Here is a 22658-nt window from a genome sequence, read left to right as displayed (position 1 = left end):
AACTGCACAGCAGACTCAGCCTTACCTATGGATGGGTTCCCACCTTCCAAACCCTTAATAGGAAGGAGGGAGGCCACAGCAAGCAGAACCGAACCACACTACACACTAGCATAATTTGCTAGTAAAACCCAGCAGCAGCTCCAGGTAGAAGCGACATGGTCTCTGGGAAGTGAAAAGCTGGGTTTAGACTATCAGGTAAAGACAGGACTTTAAAAAAAAAGGAGAGTGCCAAGGCATAGGGCATGTCCTAGGAAAGGCAGGGGTCTGTGTGCAGAGGGATGAGAGGAGAATTAGCTGGAAAAGAGAAAACTGTGTTAAGGCACGAGCATGCCTATGAAGAGCACGCGTCTCCACGCTGAGACACTTAGCAAACTGTAAAACACTTGTAAAAAACAATACATTTTGGCAAGTACCCAATACAGTGTTTGACCCACAAAATTCCCAGCTACTACGGTGTCCGCCCACATACTAAAACATCCTGACCTCATGACCAAATCCCAAATCCTTCCTGGCAACCCCTAGCCTTAGGATAAGAGGCTTTGGGAACCATGTAAATTCAAACTAGCACAAAAAGGAAAGGCAGAGACACCAAAAAGTGCTACTAACTGGCTTCATTTAGACAAAAGAATGTCTGTATTCCATTGTTCTGATCACTTTCATTAGAAGATATACAAGTGCCAATAAGGTATTTAGGGATCAGCATAAGGAGTTAAGACAACAATGAGCAAGGGTGCTCGACAGAACAACTTGCAAATGCAAGGATACTGACATAGAGCTGAGGGCGTGGCTTACATGGCCTGCATAGAGCCCTGGTTCAATCCTCAGACTGCATAAAACCAGGCGCAATGGTTCACACTTATAACCCCAATGCTCAAGAGGCAGGGGAAGGAGGGTCAGGAGGTCAGGGTATTCTCAGCTCAAGGTCAGCCAGGCAACTTGAGACCTTACAGCTCCCAAAAGAAGCCAGCTAATCCAAATCCACGCCTGGAGAACTGAGGCCAAGCAATGGAGAACAGCAGGAACACAGATTACACCTTGTCCTTGATCTCATCCCAAAGGCTAGAAATGACTTATTTCAGTATTTTTATGGCACATCCATGGTCTACTAAAGTGAGGCATGATTCTATATAATATAAAACAACATATATGACAAGTTAAGAGAAATACAAAATGTAAGTTGTGTTTGAAAGTATGAATCAAGGGGGTGCCAAGACAGTTCAGTGGGTAAAGGCACTTACTATACACACCTGGCAACCTGAGTTCAATCCCCGAACCTACATGAAAGTAGGAGAGAACCACGTCCACAAAGCTGTCCTCTGACCTCAAGTGTGCCATGAACACACGTCCGCACGTATCCAATGAATCCATCAAACACACCATGAAACAATTTATAGTTAGAAAATCTTAAGTATAAGTTTAGATAAGTTATATACATATATATATATGCACACATATTTTCTATGTCTACAAAAATATAAAAACAAGAGACTTCTCTCCAAAATATAAGTGTTTCTCCTGGTATCAAAATTCAGTTCTCTTCCGTTTTGATATGTTTTTGTTACTATTTAATCAGAAAATAAATGTAGGATTATAAATCTATTTGTCCTCTACATTTGTGATGGTAAAATAACCACAAAACAAGTCCCCTGGGGGAACAAATAACTACATCCTTAGATAGGTATATGGATAGATGGACAGACAGACAGGTAGACAGATATGGAATGTCTACCTAAATTGTATAAGATTTTGGGGGGTGAGGGGAAGGTATACGATATGTGTGTGAGCAGATTGCCTGGCATCCTGGGCACTCAGAGAAGAACTTTCAAAAGTCATGGGAATCTGGGTACAAATTCAAGTTGCCCGACTTGTACCCTTAGCCACTGAGCAACCTAGCCAGGTCAAGGAGGAAAATACAAACCTGGGAGGTGCCAGCCTGTTAGCCAGGGGTACAGCACTTTCTTCCTTATATTCTAATCTGGATTTCTATTAAACATAGATTTTTTTCTAATAAATACATATTTCAAGTTTGGCATTTGGAACTTGGCAATTTCCACACCAGCCTATAAAATCCCATGTACAATGTCACAGCGAGCACACTATAGAGATGGAGACATGATCTCAAGTTTGACCCTAGCCTAGGATACAAGGCCAGACTGAGGCCAACCTAAGACTCCATGGCAAAACCTTGACCACCACCCTCCTCTAAAATAAAAATGCCCAGCATAAGGCAATGATTAAGCAGAGGATGCCCACTCACACAGCAGTCCTATGTCCCAGCATGGTGATCTGCATGGCGACAGCAGTGCGGCTCTCATCATCTGTCTGCAAACACAGTCCTCATGGACAAACTCAATGAGTACTTGTGGCCTGCTCACCACCAAGTGGCCTCTTGGGCATGTAAATATAACTATTATTACAGTGTATCAATTCAACAAACCATAAAACCTTTTATATGGCTACTTAGGGATAAGATTTATTTAGCTTAGCAACTCCTGAGCAGCTGGGGTGGCCAGGGCAGCCTTAGAGCACAGAGGAGCCAGCATGGATTACCTCCCCTTTCACTGCTGACAGGAACCCTGACAACTGAGCTGAGAGTCCACCTTTCACCATTTGGAGCTAACTGCCCTGAAGAAACAGACACAGAGGTCAATCCTGCCATGGCCAATCACAACTGCACACAGAGGGGTCACACTCTGCACGAGGATGACGAAAATGCTGGGTCTTTCTCAAAGACTATCTATGGGTTGGAGATTTTTTTGTTTTTGATTTTTGTTGCTGCTGGTTTTTTTCTCTGTTGTCCCTGTGGTCAAACATGGTCAAAAGATCTGAGAACAGCTGAGGAGTTGTTTCTTTTTTTGATTTATTATAATTTGGGATTTTTGAATCAAAGGCCTCACAACATAGTAAGAATAAACTGTAACCATGTAGCCCAGGCTGGCCTCAAACTTAAAATAATCTTTCTGCCTAAACTTCCAAAGTGCTGGGTTGCAGGGCTGTGTCCACCTAACACAGATGCCATGTCTCCTTCCTAAACTCAGAAGGGTCTAGGCTTCCTAGAGAAGGCACAGCTGCCTGCGCACCAAGAGGCTGTCCTAAGTACAGAAAGGCTGCCTGGAGTCCGGGTTCCACCTTAAAACATAATTTTTGATGCTTATGCTTTGCTTTTTCTGCTGACTTTCCATTCTTAACAACCCAGTTACATCACTGATCTAAGACAATTGGTCTTAATTCCAAGGAACTCGTAGAACTCTGAGCTTCGTAGTCAACAACAAATAATAAATTCAAAGGCGTTATCAAAATCATAGATTGTTCTAGAACAGCTCGTATCACAGAAAAAACGTCACTAAGTCCCCATTCTGAGGTTTAGTCACAGATTATTACCTTCTAAACAAAGACTTAAAATACAAACATGTAGACCATACACATTTATTCCAGGAATCTTGTAAGTAGGCCAAACAGCACCAAGAATGCAGGTCTTACGGTCAGAGATGCAGGTCTGAGCAGTGGTAGAGCCGCACTAGTGTCGGCTCAGTGGTTAGGAACTCCTGATGATCCTGCAGAGAACCTGGGTTCAGTTCTTAGCAGGCACACTGTAAATTCATAACCACTCCTGGAAGAGGGGACACTTTCTTCTGATCTCCAAGGACACCATGCACACTTATATACATACATGGTATATACACGTATGTACAGACAAACATTCATACACGTAAAAGAAGTAAATCAGAAACATAGCTTTTCTGCAGACAAGGAAAAGGAACTCTCTTACATCTGCACAGGCCAATGGCTAGCACTCCTAGCATCCGCAGGGCAGAAATTGCACAGAGGCTCACACTGGCCAATCTGGACTGTTCTCCTTCACACAATCTCAATCACGTGTCTGGAGACATAAACACTACTACCTCTCCCAGACTTACAGCCCACTGCCCTGTGACGAATGCTCTAATTACTGCGTCCCACTACCCTCCTGTAGTCTACCCAATAAACTCTTGTCCTTAACCTGAAGACAGTAAAAAGGACAGGTTACCGAGTAAACCTATTCGTGTAATCTGGTAAATAAGGCGCTAAGTAAAGGATGCTTCACAATGTTGGTACAAATTTGGTTTTCAAGTCTAAAAAGACAGTTTTAGACAAAAATGATTGGCAGACTCGATTTTATTTTCATACCTGGGAGAACATGAGGGGTTTAGTCTAAGGTAGTGGTTTGCAGTGTCCCAGACTAGAGGCCTTACCATCACCTGGGAAGGAGATAAAAATGCAGACCTTCCACAGTGAGGTCCCAGCAAGTTGTGAAGCAATTGCTGTTCTCGGCCCACAAAACTATGTCACAAATTATCCACAGACATGGATGACTAACATGCACCAACACAGCCACGGTCACAAATATTTAGGTGGGAGATTTCCTCCCAACAATCATTTCCTTGGCTGCCTCAGTCTACCCTCTCCTCATCCGGCGTCACTGTAGTCCTGTAATGTCCTGTCACCTTCTGAAAAGTTCACACTGGGTTATGAAAAAAGCTTGAAAACCCTGAGAAAGAAGACAGACTACACAGCCAAATTTTCAGATAGCTAGAAACTCATCTCTTCAAACAAAGGAGCGTGTGTACAGCAGCATTGCGTACCCGGTGCAAGCCTGACTCTGTGCACTGAATGTACCCTAACCTTTTCACAGGTGCACATTTATCATTATCAATATGCAAGATTTAAATCTAATTTTCGGTTATGTTTGTTTGTTTTGAGACAAAGTCTCTCATTATATAGACCAGGCTAGCCTTGAACTCACAAGCCATCTTACCTCTGCCTGCCAAGAGCTGAGATTAGACACAAAAGGCCGTGCCCAGTGTGTTCTACAGATTGTGAAGTCAGGGCAGTGCACTACCAGCATCACTGAAACTATACCTGAACTCTCGCAAGTTACGCCAAAACCCAACCAACATAGTATTTCAATGTTCTTTAAGTCCCCTACTGTGTCCCAATGTCACAAGCCTCTGGACCCTTTTAATTATATAATTTTGCTCTCAGGCACGATTTCGAGCTAACGCCGATCTCAAGAGATTACGTCCTCAACTCGACACCGGCCCTCCATGGCTAGGCTTCCACGTTTGCTAACCTTAAAAAGAACTGAAAGGCACTGTTGGCCTGCTCCAACCAGAACCACGTTCTCTCCTTTCCCTCAGGACAAGCAGTTTAAAGGCACAGTATCCTGAAGCAGGTACTTCAAACATGAAAGGAGCAGGCTATGTCAGGGCACATGTGAGGTATCTGCTTCGTCTCAGACAGGAGTCTGCTTCTAAGTGCTGCTGGTTGATTTTGGCTTTTTCATTTTCAGCAGAGGTTAAAACTATTTCTCTCTTCCAGTCTCTCCACCGCTCTTCCCTGGCTGTGAGAGAGGGCATCCTGTGTCTCAGTCAGGTCTCAGTAGAGGGAGGTAACCCCCTTTCTGCTTCTTCTTCTTCTTCTTCCATGGAACTTACCCAGCACATAACGGACAGGAGGAGCCCAGGCAGCAAAGAGGTAACTTCTGTCTGTTAATCCTAGCACTTGGGAGTTAGAGACAGACAGATCTCAGTAAGTTCAAGGTCAGCCTAGTCTACCTAACAAGTTCAAGGCTATCCAAGGCTATCCAAGAGGAAAGACTCATGTCCACCAAATCCCGTCTGGGCCAAGAATTCTGTGCTGGGATTACACACCTTGGACAAGAACACAATTAGCACTCCAGATAAATAAAAAAGCACAGCCAACTTCCAGACATACTGTAATGATTTCTTCTTCCATAAACCAGAACCGATCAGAATCATACATTTCAATACTATGCCTCTTTCACATGTGTGTGCATGTATATTCGTGTAGAACTTCATGGGAGACAGATACAGACCCCTCTGAAATGGAGTTTGAGGGAGTTTAAATATTTCACATGGGCTCTTCGTTCTATCTATCTATCTATCTATCTATCTATCTATCTATCCATCCATCCATCCACCCACCCACCCACCCATCTATTTTTACGTTATTAAAGCAATGGTTATTTAAAGGAATGTGGTGGTGAACACCTTTAAACCCAGCAATCTGGGAGGGAGAGGCAGGAACACCTCTGTGAGCTTGAGGCCACAGTGGTTTACACAGCAAATCACTCCAGGATAGCCAGAACTAGAAAGACCTGGGTCAAAAAGGAAAGTAAACAAAGAAATAAGAATGGGGGAGCTGGGGGTTGGGGATTTAGCTCAGTGGTAAAGCGCTTGCCTACCAAACACAAGGCCCTGGGTTCGGTCCCCAGCTCCGAAAAAAAAAAAGAATGGGGGAGCTGGGAAAATGGTTTAAGGTTGAGAACACCTGCTACTCTTTTAATTCCAGAGGGACCCAAATTCTGCTCCTAGCATTCATGTTAGGCAGGCTCACAACAACCTTTAACTCCAGTTCTAGGAATCTATTGCCCTCTTCTGGCCTCTGCAAATACAGCCATACACATGGCTTAGACACACAGACCCATGCATACACATACTTTTTTTTAAAAGAATAAAAATGTATGTCATGTGGTAGTGGTACATGTCTTTAATTCCAGCACGCAGGAGGCAGAGGCAGGTGGATCTCTGGGAGTCTGAGGCCAAAATGATCTACAGAGTGAGTTCCAGGACAGCTACATAGAGTGTTACACAGAGACACCCTGTCTCAAAATAAAACAAATTGTACCACTGGTTTTATGGGTCTAAAAATTAACGTACCCAGCGGATATTTAGAATCTGTAAAAACTAAAGAAGTAAAATACCCTTCTACAGAAAGTTCTATACGGAAATGGAGCAATCACACAAACAGTTCACGCCTCCATACATACTCAGCCTGGAGTGCTCAGGTCCTAACTCAAAGCCAGACACTAAGCAAGGACTCCACCATGAACTGTGACCTAGAGTCACAGGCAGCAGAATGGACAGAACCTTAATCCTGCTCACACCTTGGCTGGCAGAGTCCCAATAGCAAGGTGTGCTCATAAAAGCGAGGACCCAGTTAGTTAAAGATGGTCTCTCCATCCACACCCCTACTGCTGATAATTCCCCCACATAACGGCCTTGCTTCTGTGCTTCCCCCCTAAAACTAACTGCCCCTTCACTTACCACAGCACTCAGTCATGCAACTTGGAGGACCTGTCTGACTGCTGCTGCTCCACAGAGTGGCTTTGCTTCTGAGCAATGATTCTTGGGACACTTTATTAAAAGGCTCAAGGAGTGGAATATTCCACAGCTAAAAGAAACATACTATCAAAGCAAAGTGCCCGGCACAGATTCCTTCTCCTCTTGAGAAAGCTAAAAGCCATGCCTAACTGGCATTTACCAGCAGAGCACTCCTTTACATCTCCAAGTTAATCCTTCTTCTGATGAGGAAAAACCAAGCAAATACATATTAAATAATATTGTAATTAGGTCTCTGATTTAACATTTAATGAGAAAACCACATTAAATATTAATAAAGAATCTAAACTTTTATAAATGCCATTAATTAGCAGTTACAAAGACAGGCAGAGAAACAGATCTAGACTGCTAATCATGACTCTGAGTTCCAAGGTGCGGGGACATGAGTACTTGACAGTGACAGTAGGTCTGGGAGAGGTTTGGTAGAAGAGCATGCTCTGCCCTGCAATCCTGAGACCTGAGTCTGGATCCCCCATACCCAGTGCAGGCTGGCACACATCTGTACCCTCTGTAGTGCAGAGCTAGAACTTAGTGTATGTGGCTTAAGCGGGCCTACAATCAAGGTAGCCTTCGTGTCTCAGCCTGGTGTCTTGGGTCTCTTTCTACCACTCTGTCTCCCCTTCTCTGTCATATCTCTCTTTCTCTCTCCCTCTCTCTCTCTCCCCCTCTCTCTCTTTCTCTCCCCCCCTCCCCTCCCCTCTCTCTTATTCATTCCATGTGCATGCATGCACAGGTTTGCGTGCTGAATTACCTGGACTAAACCTGTGTTTGAATTTGTACAAACCAATAGCTGATGTAGGGTGGCTTTTTTCTTGCTTTCTACTTTTTGTTTAGTTTGTTTATTTTTAAGATATGCTCTTGGGCTGTTGAGATGGCTCAGCCATTGGGAGCACTGACTGCTCTTCCAGAGGTCCTGAGTTCAATTCCCAGAAACCACATGGTGGCTCACAACCATCTGAAATGGGATCCGATGCCCTCTTGTGGTGTGTCTGACAGCTACAGTGAACTCCTATAAATAAAACAAATCTTAAAAAAATAAAACCATATCCTATCCATGTTGTTTAAAAAAAAATGCTCTTTATGTGACATAGCTCTGGCTGTCCTGGAGCAGACCGCCTCTGCCTCCTGAGTACTGGGGTTAAAAACACATGCTCTGTTCTCAGTTTCTACCTTGTCTTTTGAGAAGGTCTCTCATTTGAGCCTGGGGCTCACTGTTTCGGCTGGACTAGCTGGCCAGGAAACTCTCAGAATGCACTTTTTTGTGCTACCAATGTTGGGGCTACAGATGTGTGCTATCATGCAGTGGGTACTGGGGATCCGAACTCATGTCTCAGGATTGCAGGGCAGAGCACGCTCTTCCACCAAACCTCTCCCAGACCTACTGTCACTGTCAACTATTCATGTCCCTGCACCTTGGGACTCAAGAGTCATTATTAGCAGTCTAGATCTGTTTCTCTGCCTGTTCAGTTTTGAGTCAGTGAAACCCTGAATCAAAAACAGAAACAAGAGGTCCGTGGCCACACCCGAATTCCTAATGCTCAGGAGGCTGAGGCAGGAGAATTATGGGTTCCACAGTAGCCTTGGCTACTTAGGGAGACTGGGTCTTCTTAGGATGAATGCCAACTGCCTGCCCTCACAGAAGAGTCTCCCGGGTTGTCACGTGTGTCTACACCTCCTCATGTGCACAGTCAGAATGTGCATGGGACACTGCACATCAGCTTCATTTCAGGAAACTGCAAACCAACCACTGCTTCCACTGGTTTAAAAACAACGGACAGTTATTCTGTTGGGAGACTGCACAGTCAAGCCAACTTCTACCTGGCTGAATGCTCCAAAACCTGCCTGAACAAGTTTAGGTTCCTCAGCAATAGGACTGCCACGGGCCTGCCTGTCTACTTAATATGCAATGGCTAGGAAAAATTGTAAAAACAAGATTTTCTAAATTATATCCACTACAGGATACAAGAAGGAGGTCTTAAATGATGTATAAAGTGCAAAGTGCTTCCGATCTCTCAAACCCTGACAGCATGAAAGTCATTCTCTAATCAACAGAGGAGCTCTGCACATGGAGTCTCTCCTAAGTAATCACCGGGAAAAGTCTCAGTCATTCTGAAGAGAGTCCCCCTGCCAGCAGTTGTTATCCAATCACTAAGTGACTGCAATCACATCACACACTAGCTTAACAGACAGAAAAAGACAAAACTGTAGGCAACCGCAAGCTGACCTCACAGCTCCCACTCCAGAAAGCTAGCAACGAACACACTACACGCCACTCATGCCTCCCAGCTGCCACCTCTCTGTCCTGTACTGCATTGGTTCAGCTCCAAGTACTCGTCTGAATGTCCATGGTTCATCAATAAGACCGATCGCTCACATTTATCTTTGATAAATACTTCAAAGACAAGTTTGTATAAACCAAGTTAAAATAACTAAATACAAAAGAACCTAGCATATATGAAGGCATCTGTCCTACCTGGTACACAGCTTCCATCCGAAATGACTCCTCCAAGTCACAACAACACAGAGTGTGGTTTTTAAAAGTTGGCCAGGGGGTTGGGGATTTAGCTCAGTGGTAGAGCGCTTGCCTAGCAAGCGCAAGGCCCTGGGTTCGGTCCTCAGCTCCAAAAAAAGAAAAAAAAAAAAAAAAAAAAGTTGGCCAGGAATACTATTGCCTTTCAAGGAATTTAACCAACTCAATCCATGTGGCATACGGGCACTTCATGCCAAGGCTAAAGGGGAAAACAGAGAAGTAGGCCAAAAGAACCTACAGAAAAATAATGACCAGATACAGAATCCTGATGCTGAGAAAGGAGACTAAAGACTAAAGGCATTCAGTCCCATAGCTCCCTCCTCACAAACAAGAAAGTTTATAAGTAATTCATTAAAAATCCCAGCACACCAGAGGCAGAGGCCAGCAGAGCTCAATGAGTTCCAGTCCAGCCTAGCCTACACTGCAAGCTCCTGGCCAGCTAGGGATAGATACACAGTGAAGCCTTGTCCCAAAGTCGAATAAGTGTCATTTTTTTTTCAGTTAAAGATTTGTTTATTCAAGTATCTGAAAACATCCTACAATGGAACTTAGTAGATGGCTGCTTGTAAATACCATGGACCATGCACATGGTGTTTTCAGAAGACTTGAGATGCAGTGATGGTTTAAAACTGTATACCTGATGGAGAACCAAGGAAGACAATGTTTCATCAGGATCCAGAGGCGCCTCAGATTCAACAGCGGCTCCACTTGGCAACAGCTGTTACATGATGGTATCCAAGGACAGATTGTTGACAATGGACAAACTCAGAAATGCTTCCCCAAAGGCAGATGGTTCTTTGAAAAGTTTCACAACCCTTGCAGGAAAACAATGATGCCCAACACGCTGATTCTACGTCCAGGAGACGTGGATCTTCTGGGTTCCACATAGTAGGAGTGCCCCAATAAGCATGTATCTGTGCTGTAATAAAAGGGTCCTTTGGACTGGACAGAAGAGACGGGAGTAAATGCCATCAGTCATGGTGGATGGCAGTGTAAAAGATGATCCAAATGACCATGAACAAGGCAAATGACGTCATAAACCTGTCTTTGGTGAGCTCCCATGTGCCACTGTACTCTTCCTCGTCGATCTGTAGGTAGTTGCTGAAGTAGAGATACAGGACTCCTGCATTGATCAGGCAGAATCCTGCTATTCCCAAGAAGCCTCGCAAGGGCAAAATGCCCCAAATGACACCCAAAACCACAGCGATGATCTGTCGGAACCAGTAGATCACATCTAAAAATTCATCCTTGTCATCCCAGCCTGCATCGCTCCGCAGCACCTTGCTCCACACGGACACCTTGAGGGCCCGGTTGGCTGCGGCTGAGGCGGCTCCTCTTTCCGCCACCCGCTGCTCATCCTCCCGTCGCACTGCCCGAGCCGGGCGTGGGGTCCACGGGCCGAGCCAAAGGGAGTCCGGGTCTGGGATGGCGGGTCTCGGCAAGCGGGGCGGCAGCGACAGTCTAGCATAAGTGTCGTTTTTAACTGGAGAAGACACCAGCTAACAGGAAGGCTAAGCCAGAAGGACTGCTTTATCCAGTATAGTAGACCTCTCGGGCAATGTAGCAAGAACCAGACTACCAAACACAGAGATACAACACAACACAGCACCCGTTCCTTCCTGTCACTGCAGCGGTTTTGGGTTCGACTTTTGAGACAATGTCTCAATATGAAGCCTTGGCTGGCCTCAAACTCGGAAGATCCATGGGCCTCCGCTTTTGGAAAGAAAGACATGCGCCACCACCAAGCAAGAACATCATGTTATCATGTTTAAGGGTGGCTTTTTTTTTTTTTGGTTCTTTTTTTTCCGGAGCTGGGGACCAAACCCAGGGCCTTGCGCTTCCTAGGTCAGCGCTCTACCACTGAGCTAAATCCCCAACCCCTTAAGGGTGGCTTTTAATGCTTGAAGTTCCTTCTCCTTCCAGGAGAAACATGATCTACAATGCACAAGTGTTAAATGGATGACAGTAATTCTAGGTAGTAAAGGTCAGATAACTGGGGCTGGGGATTTAGCTCAGTGGTAGAGCGCTTACCTAGGAAGCTCAAGGCCCTGGGTTCGGTCCCCAGCTCCGAAAAAAAGAACCAAAAACAAAACAAAAAAACAAAAAAAAAAAAAAAAAAAAAAGGTCAGATAACTGACAAATAAATGCAACAACCAGCAGACACGTGTCTCTGTGACAGACAAGCGTCTCAGTGGGGAGCCGCCTTGTAATCAGTCATCCCATCGCTCTCAGGTTTTCATGGACTTGGCTTCAAAGTATGAGTGTACACTATCAAAGTCTTATTCATGAGGAAGCCTAATAACATGTTTTCACACACAAAATCTAATGTTAGGATTACAAGCACATATGGGCAACACACCTGTTCTTTGATTCATTAATTTCATTTTCAGAAAGATATTCTATAAAAATCATCTAAAATACAGATATTATAAAAATTTAGTTATTTTATAACAAAAAAATGAAAACCACCTAATGCTTTAATCCCAAAGTAATATTTGCTTACAAACAGTTGACTTGTGTCAACAAATCTTTCTCAGAATGACCCCCAATTAATAGGACCGGTAGGATTGCTCAAGTCAAACTCCCAAGAAATGACAGACTTTCTCTTGCTTAGCACATTAAAGACACCCTTTATTACAGTACACTATCAACATTTACTGCTCTCACGCCCAAAGATAACACAATCATCTTGTGTCTGTACCACGGTGCTGTTCTCAACAGGTTAGTTCCCCATAAACCATAAACAAGTGTTTGAATGCTTGGCCCGGGAGGAGCAGCACTATTAGGAGGTGTGATCTTACTGGAGGAAGTGCGGCTCTGTTAGAAATATATCATGTGGAGGTGGAGCTTTGAGGTCACATATAAGCTTGAGCTCTGCCCAGTAAGGAATCCAGTCTCCTCCTGGCTTCCTACAGATCCAGATGTAGAACTCTCAGCTTCTCCAGCACCATGCCTGCACTCCGGCCTACACACTGCCATGATGATAACGGACTGAACCTTGGAACTATAAGCCAGCCCCACTTATATGCTTGCCTTTATGAGCCATGGCCAGATGTGGTGGCACACACACTCAATCCAAGCACTCAGGAGGCAGAGGTTAAGTGGATCTCTGTGAGTTTTGAGGGCAGCCTGGTCTACAGAGTTATTTCCATGATAGCCAAAGCTACTCGAAGAAGTCCTGTCTCAAAACATTTGGTCATGGCATCTCTTCACAGCAGTGGAAACCTGGCTGAGACACCGACTGACAAATGTCTTCACAGACCCTCCTGTGTCTCGCTCACCACAATCCTATATTACCATACTTGCCATACTGTAGCTACAGCGACAACTTAAAAGGCAATCAGTTGTTTCTCTTTGCCCTCCTTTTTTTATATTCCAATATACCAGGATTCATTTCCAAAACCTCTACGTGCCCTATAATTCCCCATGTAATCTCTTGTCCTACACCCCATAATTCCCCATGGAATCTGAAGTCGCAAGTCCAACATCTCTCCATGCCAGAATCCATGCATTTGGAACCCTCTACTAACCCCATAACCATCTCACCGGTTCTATACTGCAAGTTCTTCAACCACCGCTGCTCTTTTTCTAGAAATCATCTGCTTTTGTTTTGCTTGGCAATATGGAGCCTGAATCCAGACTAGTGAGCATGCCAGGCAAGTGTCCACCAAGTACAGCTAGCCTGAAACTAGAGTCTGTCCTGCCTGAGCCTCAGAGTGCTGGCCACACAGAATGCAGTCATTCCAGGCTTTCTAACCCCTAAAATGCCTTTTCAAAGAGAATCTCTACTCATTTGTCTTACTGTTTCTACCAAAGCACTGAATGCAAACACCTAAACTGTGTTAAGTCTTTATTCTCTTAAGGACAAAACACCCAAACTCTCTTCAGTTGCATGGCACTGCCTAGCACTTCTGAGACCCTGGGCTCAATCTCTAGTGCTGTCCAAAAACTAAACTGATCAGAACTCAACCTATTAAGAATCTTAATATTTTTAAGTTATAATCATTTATTGACTCATTTCTCTGATTTGACTCTAAGTTTCATTATAACACAAAGATAAATGGCAGGTAGAATGGGATTGTTAATAGATAGCTTATTACTAAGTCTCTAACTCACACAGGCTCACTGGAGCAGGTATCATTTTCGCAAGTGCATCTTCTAACTGAAAAGTGAACCTTCGCTTACAAATGCCTCATTCAACACAACTGAACTCTCTTGTAGTCAATTCTCATTATCAATGCGTATTTTATACATAACCAAGGAGGGGAAGGGAAAAAACACTCAGTTAAGAAGGGCCAATTCATTTCTTTTTTCTTTTTGTTGAGACTGGGTTTCTCTATGTAGCTCTGGGTGACCCAGAACTCACTCTGTAAACAAGGCTGGCTTCTGCCTCCTAAGTGCTAGGATTACAGGGGTATTCTACTGTTCCTGGATACGCTTGGTATTTTTTTCAATAAAGAAATATTCAATAAAAATTTAAAATCTGAGGGTTGGAGAGAGGCTCAGTGGTTAACAACACTCCCTGGCTGCTCTCCAGAGGACCCAGGTTGGATTCCCAGCACCAACACCAGAGTGTACGACTATCTGTATCTCCAATCCCAGGAAGATCTGGTGCCCTCTTCTGACCTCCAAGGGAACTGCACACACAAGTTGCATAGTTATACATGCAGGCAACATGTATACACATACAATAAATTAACATTACAAAATAGTTGGGCAGTAGTGGCACACAGGAGACAGAAGCAAACGGATCATAAATCAGTGAGGTCAAGGCCAACCTGGTCTATGGCCTACAGAGTGAGTTTTAGGACAGCTAAGGGTATACAGAGAAACCTTCCTCCAAAACACCAAAAAGGAAAAAAAGTAATTTAAGATCAATGTTAAAAAAAAAACTGGCTTCATGGTAGAGTGCCTGAACACCTAGTATGCACATGTGCTGTGTCCCCAAAGTTTAATACACATAGGAAAGGGCAGCATAGAAGAACATTGGACCATAACACAATGCTTACCTCAGTTTTCCTCCTTAGACTTCAATGGTGAGTAAAGGTCACCTGGTCACATAATACGCGCCTAATTTCACTGGAATTTCATTGCACCCTCTACCTAAAGCCCATGGCAATCCGATACCACCAGGAACCCCAAGCACTGTTTTCAAGTGGACACCTGCCAGGCACTGGGGATGCTTACCGTGCTATAGACTGCAGAGACCGTGGGAGGGAAGATCCGATCCTCCAGAGGCTGTTGCACCGGTCCTCGAGGAATTCTGGAAGGCGAGTTAAGGAGAAGAAAACTCAAACGGAAGTGCTCAGCTGTGGGAGAATCCCTGCCAATGACCCACACTTTGTACCCAACCTTTGGCACCACATACTTACTCCTCCCGAGAAAGGGGAACATCAACGATTTCAGATTTCCTAATGTGATTAGTTCAATTCCTCCCAAATGGGTCCCCAGGATAAACACCCACAGCTAATGAAAACAAGGGCCGGAGCTCTCAAAGCCATCTTGAGATTCGACCGCCATTACAGAGCGCGAGCAACACAGGGAAGAAAGAGAGCAAGGTCGCCAGCACCCGAGCGAGCTCCGCAGGCTCAGCTGGAGACTGTGGACTGTGTTCCGGTTTGTTCCAAGCACACACAGGGCGAACGGGACTGTTCCCTTGTTTTCTGTATGTTGTTGTTGTTTCTATAAATCTTTCAATTGAGATAATTACTCTATAACAGCCCACCAGCTTCCCGTTTAAAAACCAGATGCTCTGGCCATCATTTAACATTTTTCAGAGCACAAAGAAGACATTACATTAAAAGATAACTTCAAACTGGGAGACAGGAGCCATCCCAGCCAGTGTGGCTCTCTGGACGAGAACTGCTTCTCCAGTCTGACTTCTGTGAGAGTGACAAAGGCCACAGTACTGTCTCTAAATGAGGCTGCGACGTGGCCAGGTTATATGCTTTCTACATTCACATTAAAAAAAAGAAAAAGAATCCAACAATCCTGTGACCCGATTCCAGCTGGTTAATTCCTTTAAAATTAGTGTATTATAAACCCCAAATGAAAAAAAATCCCCTCAACAAAAATCATACTTGTCGCATAATATTTCTTTCTGACTCATCGAGAGAGCTGGGAAGACAAGCTATGAGCAGGCGTGGTACTTGCGACTGTAAGCTCAGCATTTAGGAGGCAAAGGTCACCGGAACGGGTTTAGGCCAGTCAGGGTTACACAGTGACTACTTCAAAGAGCAAAAGCTAGAGAGATGGCCAAGGAATCAAGAACACTCACTGTCTGGATCCAGTTACCCACATCCCTCAACCATCACTACATCCAGGGAGCTAACTCCTTCCTCTGACCTCCACAGGCAAAAGGAACGGACCTGGTTTGCATACAAACATCCATTCAAACATATACATACATGCATGCATACATACATACAAGCAGAACACTCATACATACGAAGTGAATAAATCTTAAAAGAATAACAACTAGAATGAAGGGGAAAGAAGTGCCTTTTGTTTTTCTGTGCTGTTTTGTGCTTGTTTTTTAAAGAGCAACTCTAAGTTGCCAAAGGCTGAATCATTAGGAGATTCCTTATATCCAGGCAGCCAGCTCAGAAGACTAAAAACAAAACAAACACACCCTGTGTTTTAGTCATTAAAAAGTCTAAAGAGACTACAGCGGTCTCTAGACAGTTTCGGCAACCTCATACAGCAGCTAACTACACCGTCCACAGCCCCCACACGGAGCACTGTCAATGCTGCATGTGGAGGAGCTCAACCATCATAAAGGAACCACTTCAGCCAAACCACACCCAACATGCACGCTACTCAATCCACACGACAGCCCACACCCACTGTGTGTGCACACACTATACATACACACAGACTGCACACAAGCCATATGCACTTCAAATGCACTGCATGCACACACAATTTAGACCTATCTACCCATACACAATCCATACATACATATGGCGTATATGCTTTCCACACAGTATACTATACATACACACTATACACAACACACATTATGCATACACATTTTACAAACAACCCACCACACATGCCACACTATATATACATACATACCACATATTATGTACACTATACAGACATCACACTACACACACACCACACACTATCCATACACTATACGTACACAGCACTATTATATGTACATACTACACACACGATGCATGCATACACACACCATACTACATGTGCGCGCACACACACTCATACACACACACACAATACAACACACACTATACTAAGCATGCCCTGTAGAAAACAGAAGCCTGTCCAGCCTCATTCCCAGCGAAGGAGTCATGCAGTTAATGCGCCCCGACTTTTTCCAGTTTTGTAACTCTGAGCCATCAGACAAGGAAAACACCCAAGGCCATGCCCAGGTCTTCAGGACCATTAAGCTCATTTTTCTGAGTTGTCTTTAGTGTGTGATCATGTGGAACCTCCCACTCTGCTCCCCAAGAGGCCATGGACTGCCACACTCCCTTCCTGGTCAGGCATGAGGGTGCCAAGAAGACGTTCCCTCCTCTTTTCGCTCTATTCCTTCAGGTCATTCTGTGCAGTCCTGCTCTTGTGAGTAGAAGGCAAGAGGCAAGAGCTAAGAACGGCCAATGGGAAAAATGTTTGAAGATTGAAGAGATGGTTCAACAACATGTCTGCTGATGAAGCATATGGACCTGAGATTTGATTTCCAGTACCCATATCCAAAAGATGACCACCTGTTATCCTAGTGATGAAGACAGAAGGACAGAAAAATTCCTGGAACCTTCTGGCTAGCCAAATTAGTGAGGTCCAGGCTCCATAAGAGACTTACTCTTAAAAAAATAGGGTGGAAATCAGTTAAGGAAGACACCTGACATAGACTTCTGGCCTCCGTATGTGAATATACCTTTAACACATATATACACACCCCTGAACAGGAACATGAATGTACAGTACACACACATACATGCACACACAAAGACATGTAACTGAGATGAGGTAGATCAAAAGGGAAAAAAGACATTTCAGGGTGGATAGTATCAATGGCAGATGTGCTATGAGGGCAGGGAAGGGGAGATAGCAGGAAGAAGGGAGAGTAGAAAGGAAGGATAGGAGAAGAGGAGGAAAGAGGAAAAGGTTGGGGAGGGAAGAGGGCATTTTATTTTTCATAGCAATTGTTCATGCAGAAACTAACTCACTAGTGTAAGATTTGCATTAAACCCTTACCAAGAGCAGTCATGGCTTTATCACCTAATTACTTCCTATTTTATATTTTCCCCAAGGTTCCATGGCCCCTTCTCAGTGCTACACTGAAGATGAAGCTTTCAAACATCAGGCTTTAGGAGACAAACCACATCCAAACTGTAGCAATGCCTCGTCTATACTCCATGCTAGCATGCCTTTACTGCTTGTCTTTACACCATTTACTCAGCACATTTATTCTGGATGAATGCTGCAAAGGACCTCAGAAGCTCTGGGGAAACTATTTATATGGTGTGCACTTCCCTTCAGTTATGCTCTTTCTTAGGACAGTCTGGCATAAGCAGATGTTTATTCTTGTAGAGATTTTTTTTTGTCTTTGACAAATTTATTAATAAGGAAAAAAGTCAGCATTCATCTCTTAAAATGCACAATCATACATAGACACGGTTTTGGTTCTATTTCTTACGTAAAGACTTAAGACTATTTCATCTCTTTCTCTTTTATAAATCACTTTATTGTAAAGAATTGCAAATAAATGACATCATCTAGCTACATTAACACAGCCATTTAAACAAGCACTTGTCCAGATCTAAAGTTCATGCATCTTGATGAACTGTTATACAGTTAGAACGGTCATTCTGAAGCTATGGACCTTCACTTTGGATCTCTCGCTATAGACTACATTTTTATGTACTTATCCATCACAAAGGAAAAGCAACCACCACCCCCAATTCATGACAGGGTAAAAACTAGAAAAAGAATCAGCTCAGTACTCTTTCACAACCCATGTGCCATTTACCTGCATTCTGTCCTTGTCATCCAACACACCCGGACTCATTTTCCTTACTACGTACACTCACCATCAGTCTACATGTATACATTATAGGCTAGGATCCATATATGAGGTAGAACATATGCTTCTCTTTTTGAGACTGGGTGTTCTTGCATAATGTACATTCTAAGTCCATGCATTTCCCAGCAAATTTTGTGATTTCATTTTTCCTTTAGAGTTGAGTAATATTCCATTTTATTTATGCACTCTACCGTCTTCTTATTTAAGATAACTGGTATGATAAAAAAATCAAAAAAAAAAAAAGAAAGCAGAAGCCTAACAAGTTCCAGAACTGTCCCCACTGAGCTCGCAGCTCTCTCAGAATGAAGGAGCACTGAGCTGAAATAAAACTCCTTGCACTGAGCTCTACAGTTCTTGCAGCAGACACGCTGCCGACTGCCATGGCGTTTCCAGGAAGGACTAATTCTCGAGATGAGAGAGGGGTTCTCAAGGGAGTCACTAGTGCTCTGCCTGAGAAGCTGAGCCACTTGGGACTTCTGCTCTCGGTTCCTCTGCTGGTTAATCAGATGACTCTAATCACAGGATTGCTAGAGACATCACTGGGACAAACATTCTTCCTGTTTCTACAAATAAAAATGCTGATTTCATTTTTATATTCTGCAAATTAACAAAAAAATACCGTTGACTATTTAAAACAAAACTATAACTCTTTTTTTTTAAATATTTATTTACTTATTATATATACACTGTGACTGTCTTCAGACACACCAGAAGAGGGCATCAGATCTCATTACAGATGGTTGTTAGACACCATGTGGTTGCTGGGAAAAACTATAGTTCTATTTAAAAAACACAAACAAAGCCCAGTAAAATAAAAATCAATCTATGTAGCCCAAGCCAGGTTCCAAGTCCGACCAAGAAAAAGAAAGGGAATGGGAAGGGAGGGGAGGGGAACAAGAAAAAACAAACAAAAACGGAGGCACTGGGTGTGGTGGCTGCCATCCGTGCTCAGGACAGGGAGGCAAGAGGGTAGCTTGGAATCATCAGAGATCTTGTCTAAGAAGATAAGCAAGAGAGAAGGCTGGAAATTCGGCTCAGGACTAACTGGTCTCCCACAGAAACTGAGTTCAGCTCCCAGCATTCACATCAGGTAGAGCAAAATCACTTCTAACAGGCTTGAGAGGATCGGACATCCTTTTCTGGCCTCTGCGGGCTCCTGCACTCATGGGAATGCTTGTACACACAACGTGTGAACTTGAACCGCAATCCTCAGAACCTCTAAGCAGGCACTTTGCTAACCCACTGCTTAGCCCACCTCTTTCCTTAAACACCTAGCTGGTGTGTCAGAGCCGCGGTGTCCATTTGCTCCGCAGGTGAGCTTCCAGATGAAGCATGTGAGGCACTCTCAAATCAGCTTAGTGCCAGCTCTCACACAGCTCTTTGTCCTCAGCCTAAGACACAGGCTGTTTATGCCTCTTTAAACTAAAAGAAAAAAACAAACCAAAAGAGTAATTTCTTTTTAATTTTTTAAAGATTTTTTTAAAAGGTTTGTTTGTACTTATAAGTGCTTGCCAAGTATGTGTGGGAGCCCTTGGAGGCCAAGAGAGGACCAGGCATTTGTGAGCCGACAGAGCAGGGTGCTGGGAAACAGACACAGGCTTTCTGTGGCAGCAGTGTGTACGCTTACACCTCACTCCAGCTCCTATTGGCTATTTCTTAGCCTGATTGCTATGATGAATGTTCTATAATTGTGACTAAGCCAACTTTGAGTTGCAAACCCCAACTACTCTAGTTAACACTTTAGTTAAGTCCATTAATTTGTAATCTACACAGAGAGAGAGCTACATGGCTGACAGGACATCTTTGGAGGGGTGGGAAACTGATTTGGTTTGATTTGGGGTTATTTGGTTTGCTCAAATAGACTCCTGTAGCCCAGACTGGACTAGACACGAAATCCTCCTGCCTCCATCCCGCCAGTGCTGGAATTACAGATGTGTACCACAATGGCCAGGTGTGTGTACTTTTAGGTAAGAGTAGCGTTAAACAGTGACTCCGTATACATAACTACCACTTTCTCACATACAATATTAAAAAGGCTGCACATATTCACAAGTCAGGGTTTAATAAAATTAACAGCTTTTGCTGTTTCACCAAAGACATCGTGAGAGCTCAGTGAGGAGGCACAACCCAGAAACCCAGCAATCAAAAGGCTACCTCAAGAGGATTATAAATTGTTCCAGGCCATCTTGGAACACAGTAAATCCGTAATTCAAAAAAACAAAGAGCAGGCAGGGTGTGGGGGCACACACCTTTAATCCCAGCGCTCAAAGGGAAGCAAAATGATTTCCAGAACAGCCAGGGCTATGTAGACAGACCCAGTCTCCAAAAAATCATGGTGGATGTGCCTCAAGAAATGCCACGCATACATGAAAATCTAAACCCTGACCCTCAACAAAGCAGCCAAGTACAAGGGGGTGGGGAGAGGCAGGGGTGGAATGCTAGCAACGAAGGGGCAGGCACAGGAGGCTCCAGGGCACACTGCTGTCAGGTGAGAGACTGCCTCAAAACCTAAGGGGAGGTGTGCCAGGAAGATGGCTGACCTCAGTCCCTCACTCTCACAGCCACACATGGCACACATGAAGGCTGAGGGAAAACTCCAATGTCTTCTTGTTGTCTCCACTGCTTCACCTGAAAACAAACGTTGCTAAATCACATAATCACTACCAGCAGAGTTTGTGTCTGTGACCTTAATAGGACCTAAGGTGTAGGTTTACCAACTTTTGATTTGTGAAATGAGTAAAACTACCAGTAAAATGAAAACACACACACATACACACACACACACACACACACACACACACACACACGCCACAAAAAGAAAAACCCTTCCTGCAGCTACTGAAACAGTTCTGACGCAGTCTCTGCACAGCGCAGACAAGCTGCCTAGGAAAACCATTTGCTTTCCCTGGGCTCTGGGGTCGAGCATCCACAATCAAGCACCTCTATATCCAGGAAAACCTAGTAAGTAGGCCAGAACCACACTGTTCCAGGAAGCCAAAGTGCCATGCCACATTAACTCAAAAATGGTCACCCAATGAGATCATCAAACACGATCCAAAAGGGTTTTTATTCACTGACAGAGAACCACTGTGCATTTGAGAAATGAAGTATGATTACTCATTCATGAGTAAATAACTAATTGATATGGCCTCTGGCCTGCTGTTCAGTAAAGCGCCAACAGTGAGTGGTCTTTCCGCTGTGTGCCTGGGACAGCAACTCTATGGCAGCCTCTGTCTGGCCCATAACCAACCACACCATGCCTCCTCACCTGAGCCCTGGGGCCTTCCCAAACCATGCTCTACACCAAACAATTCAAATCAACAGCGAAACAAAGACTCCTCGCTCTTCTGATAGCCGAGCCTCTTCTCTCTAGCAATGTGCATAGAGTAGCTGAGCACAGGCCTCAACCACTACTGCCAAGTGTTCTCTGAGCAACTGAACAGAACCAATAGTTCAGCTCCTTCCAACACCCCAGACCCTTGAGTCTGAGAGTGTAGGCAGCCCTAGATGGTAAATGGGACAGATCAATTCCAGACTAACAGACAGATTCATCAAACCTCTGACAATACACTGGCCTCAGGAAGCAGGTTTCTTCACACCAGCTACCTACAGCGCGTGAGGTGCAGCTCTTCAGTTACTCCGCTTGCTCCCAGTGACTGCCACCAGGAGTCTAGAAACGTTGAGTGGATCTTCATGGGAAATATAGGAAATGGTAATGCCCGGCCCAAAGAGGCACGTGCACTGCCGACGGCACTGAATCAGTAACTGGCACAGAGAAAGAAGGCACAGAAGCAAGCACTCGCCCAACTAAGAGATCGAGGAACTGGGCTTCTGTCCAGCAAAAGTCAACATGAGGCCCAAGACTTCCACCAATGGCAACATAAATTTTACC

The 22658-nt window shown here is 44.2% G+C and overlaps 1 protein-coding gene and 1 pseudogene across 51 annotated transcripts in view; both read right to left on the bottom strand.

Annotated features, from left to right (window-relative positions):
* The window catches only part of Eif4g3 (eukaryotic translation initiation factor 4 gamma, 3), a 220356-nt gene that overhangs the window by 152514 nt on the left and 45184 nt on the right, over positions 1-22658 (bottom strand). For 50 of the 51 annotated variants that reach the window (XM_087548436.1, XM_087548438.1, XM_087548440.1 and 47 more), the window contains 1 exon segment: positions 14899-14974. Coding sequence is in view for 25 of the 51 variants with exons in the window: in XM_087548409.1 (XP_087404535.1) it covers positions 14899-14974 (76 nt within the window). In the remaining 26 variants the exon portion in view is untranslated. 51 annotated transcript variants of the gene reach the window in all.
* LOC102553758 (uncharacterized) lies at positions 10596-11475 on the bottom strand (annotated as a pseudogene).

Source organism: Rattus norvegicus, chromosome 5, assembly GCF_021556685.1.
Source record: "Rattus norvegicus strain SHRSP/BbbUtx chromosome 5, alternate assembly SHRSP_T2T, whole genome shotgun sequence".
NCBI classification, from domain to species: Eukaryota; Metazoa; Chordata; class Mammalia; order Rodentia; family Muridae; genus Rattus; species Rattus norvegicus.
This window is presented reverse-complemented; position numbering and strand designations above follow the sequence as displayed.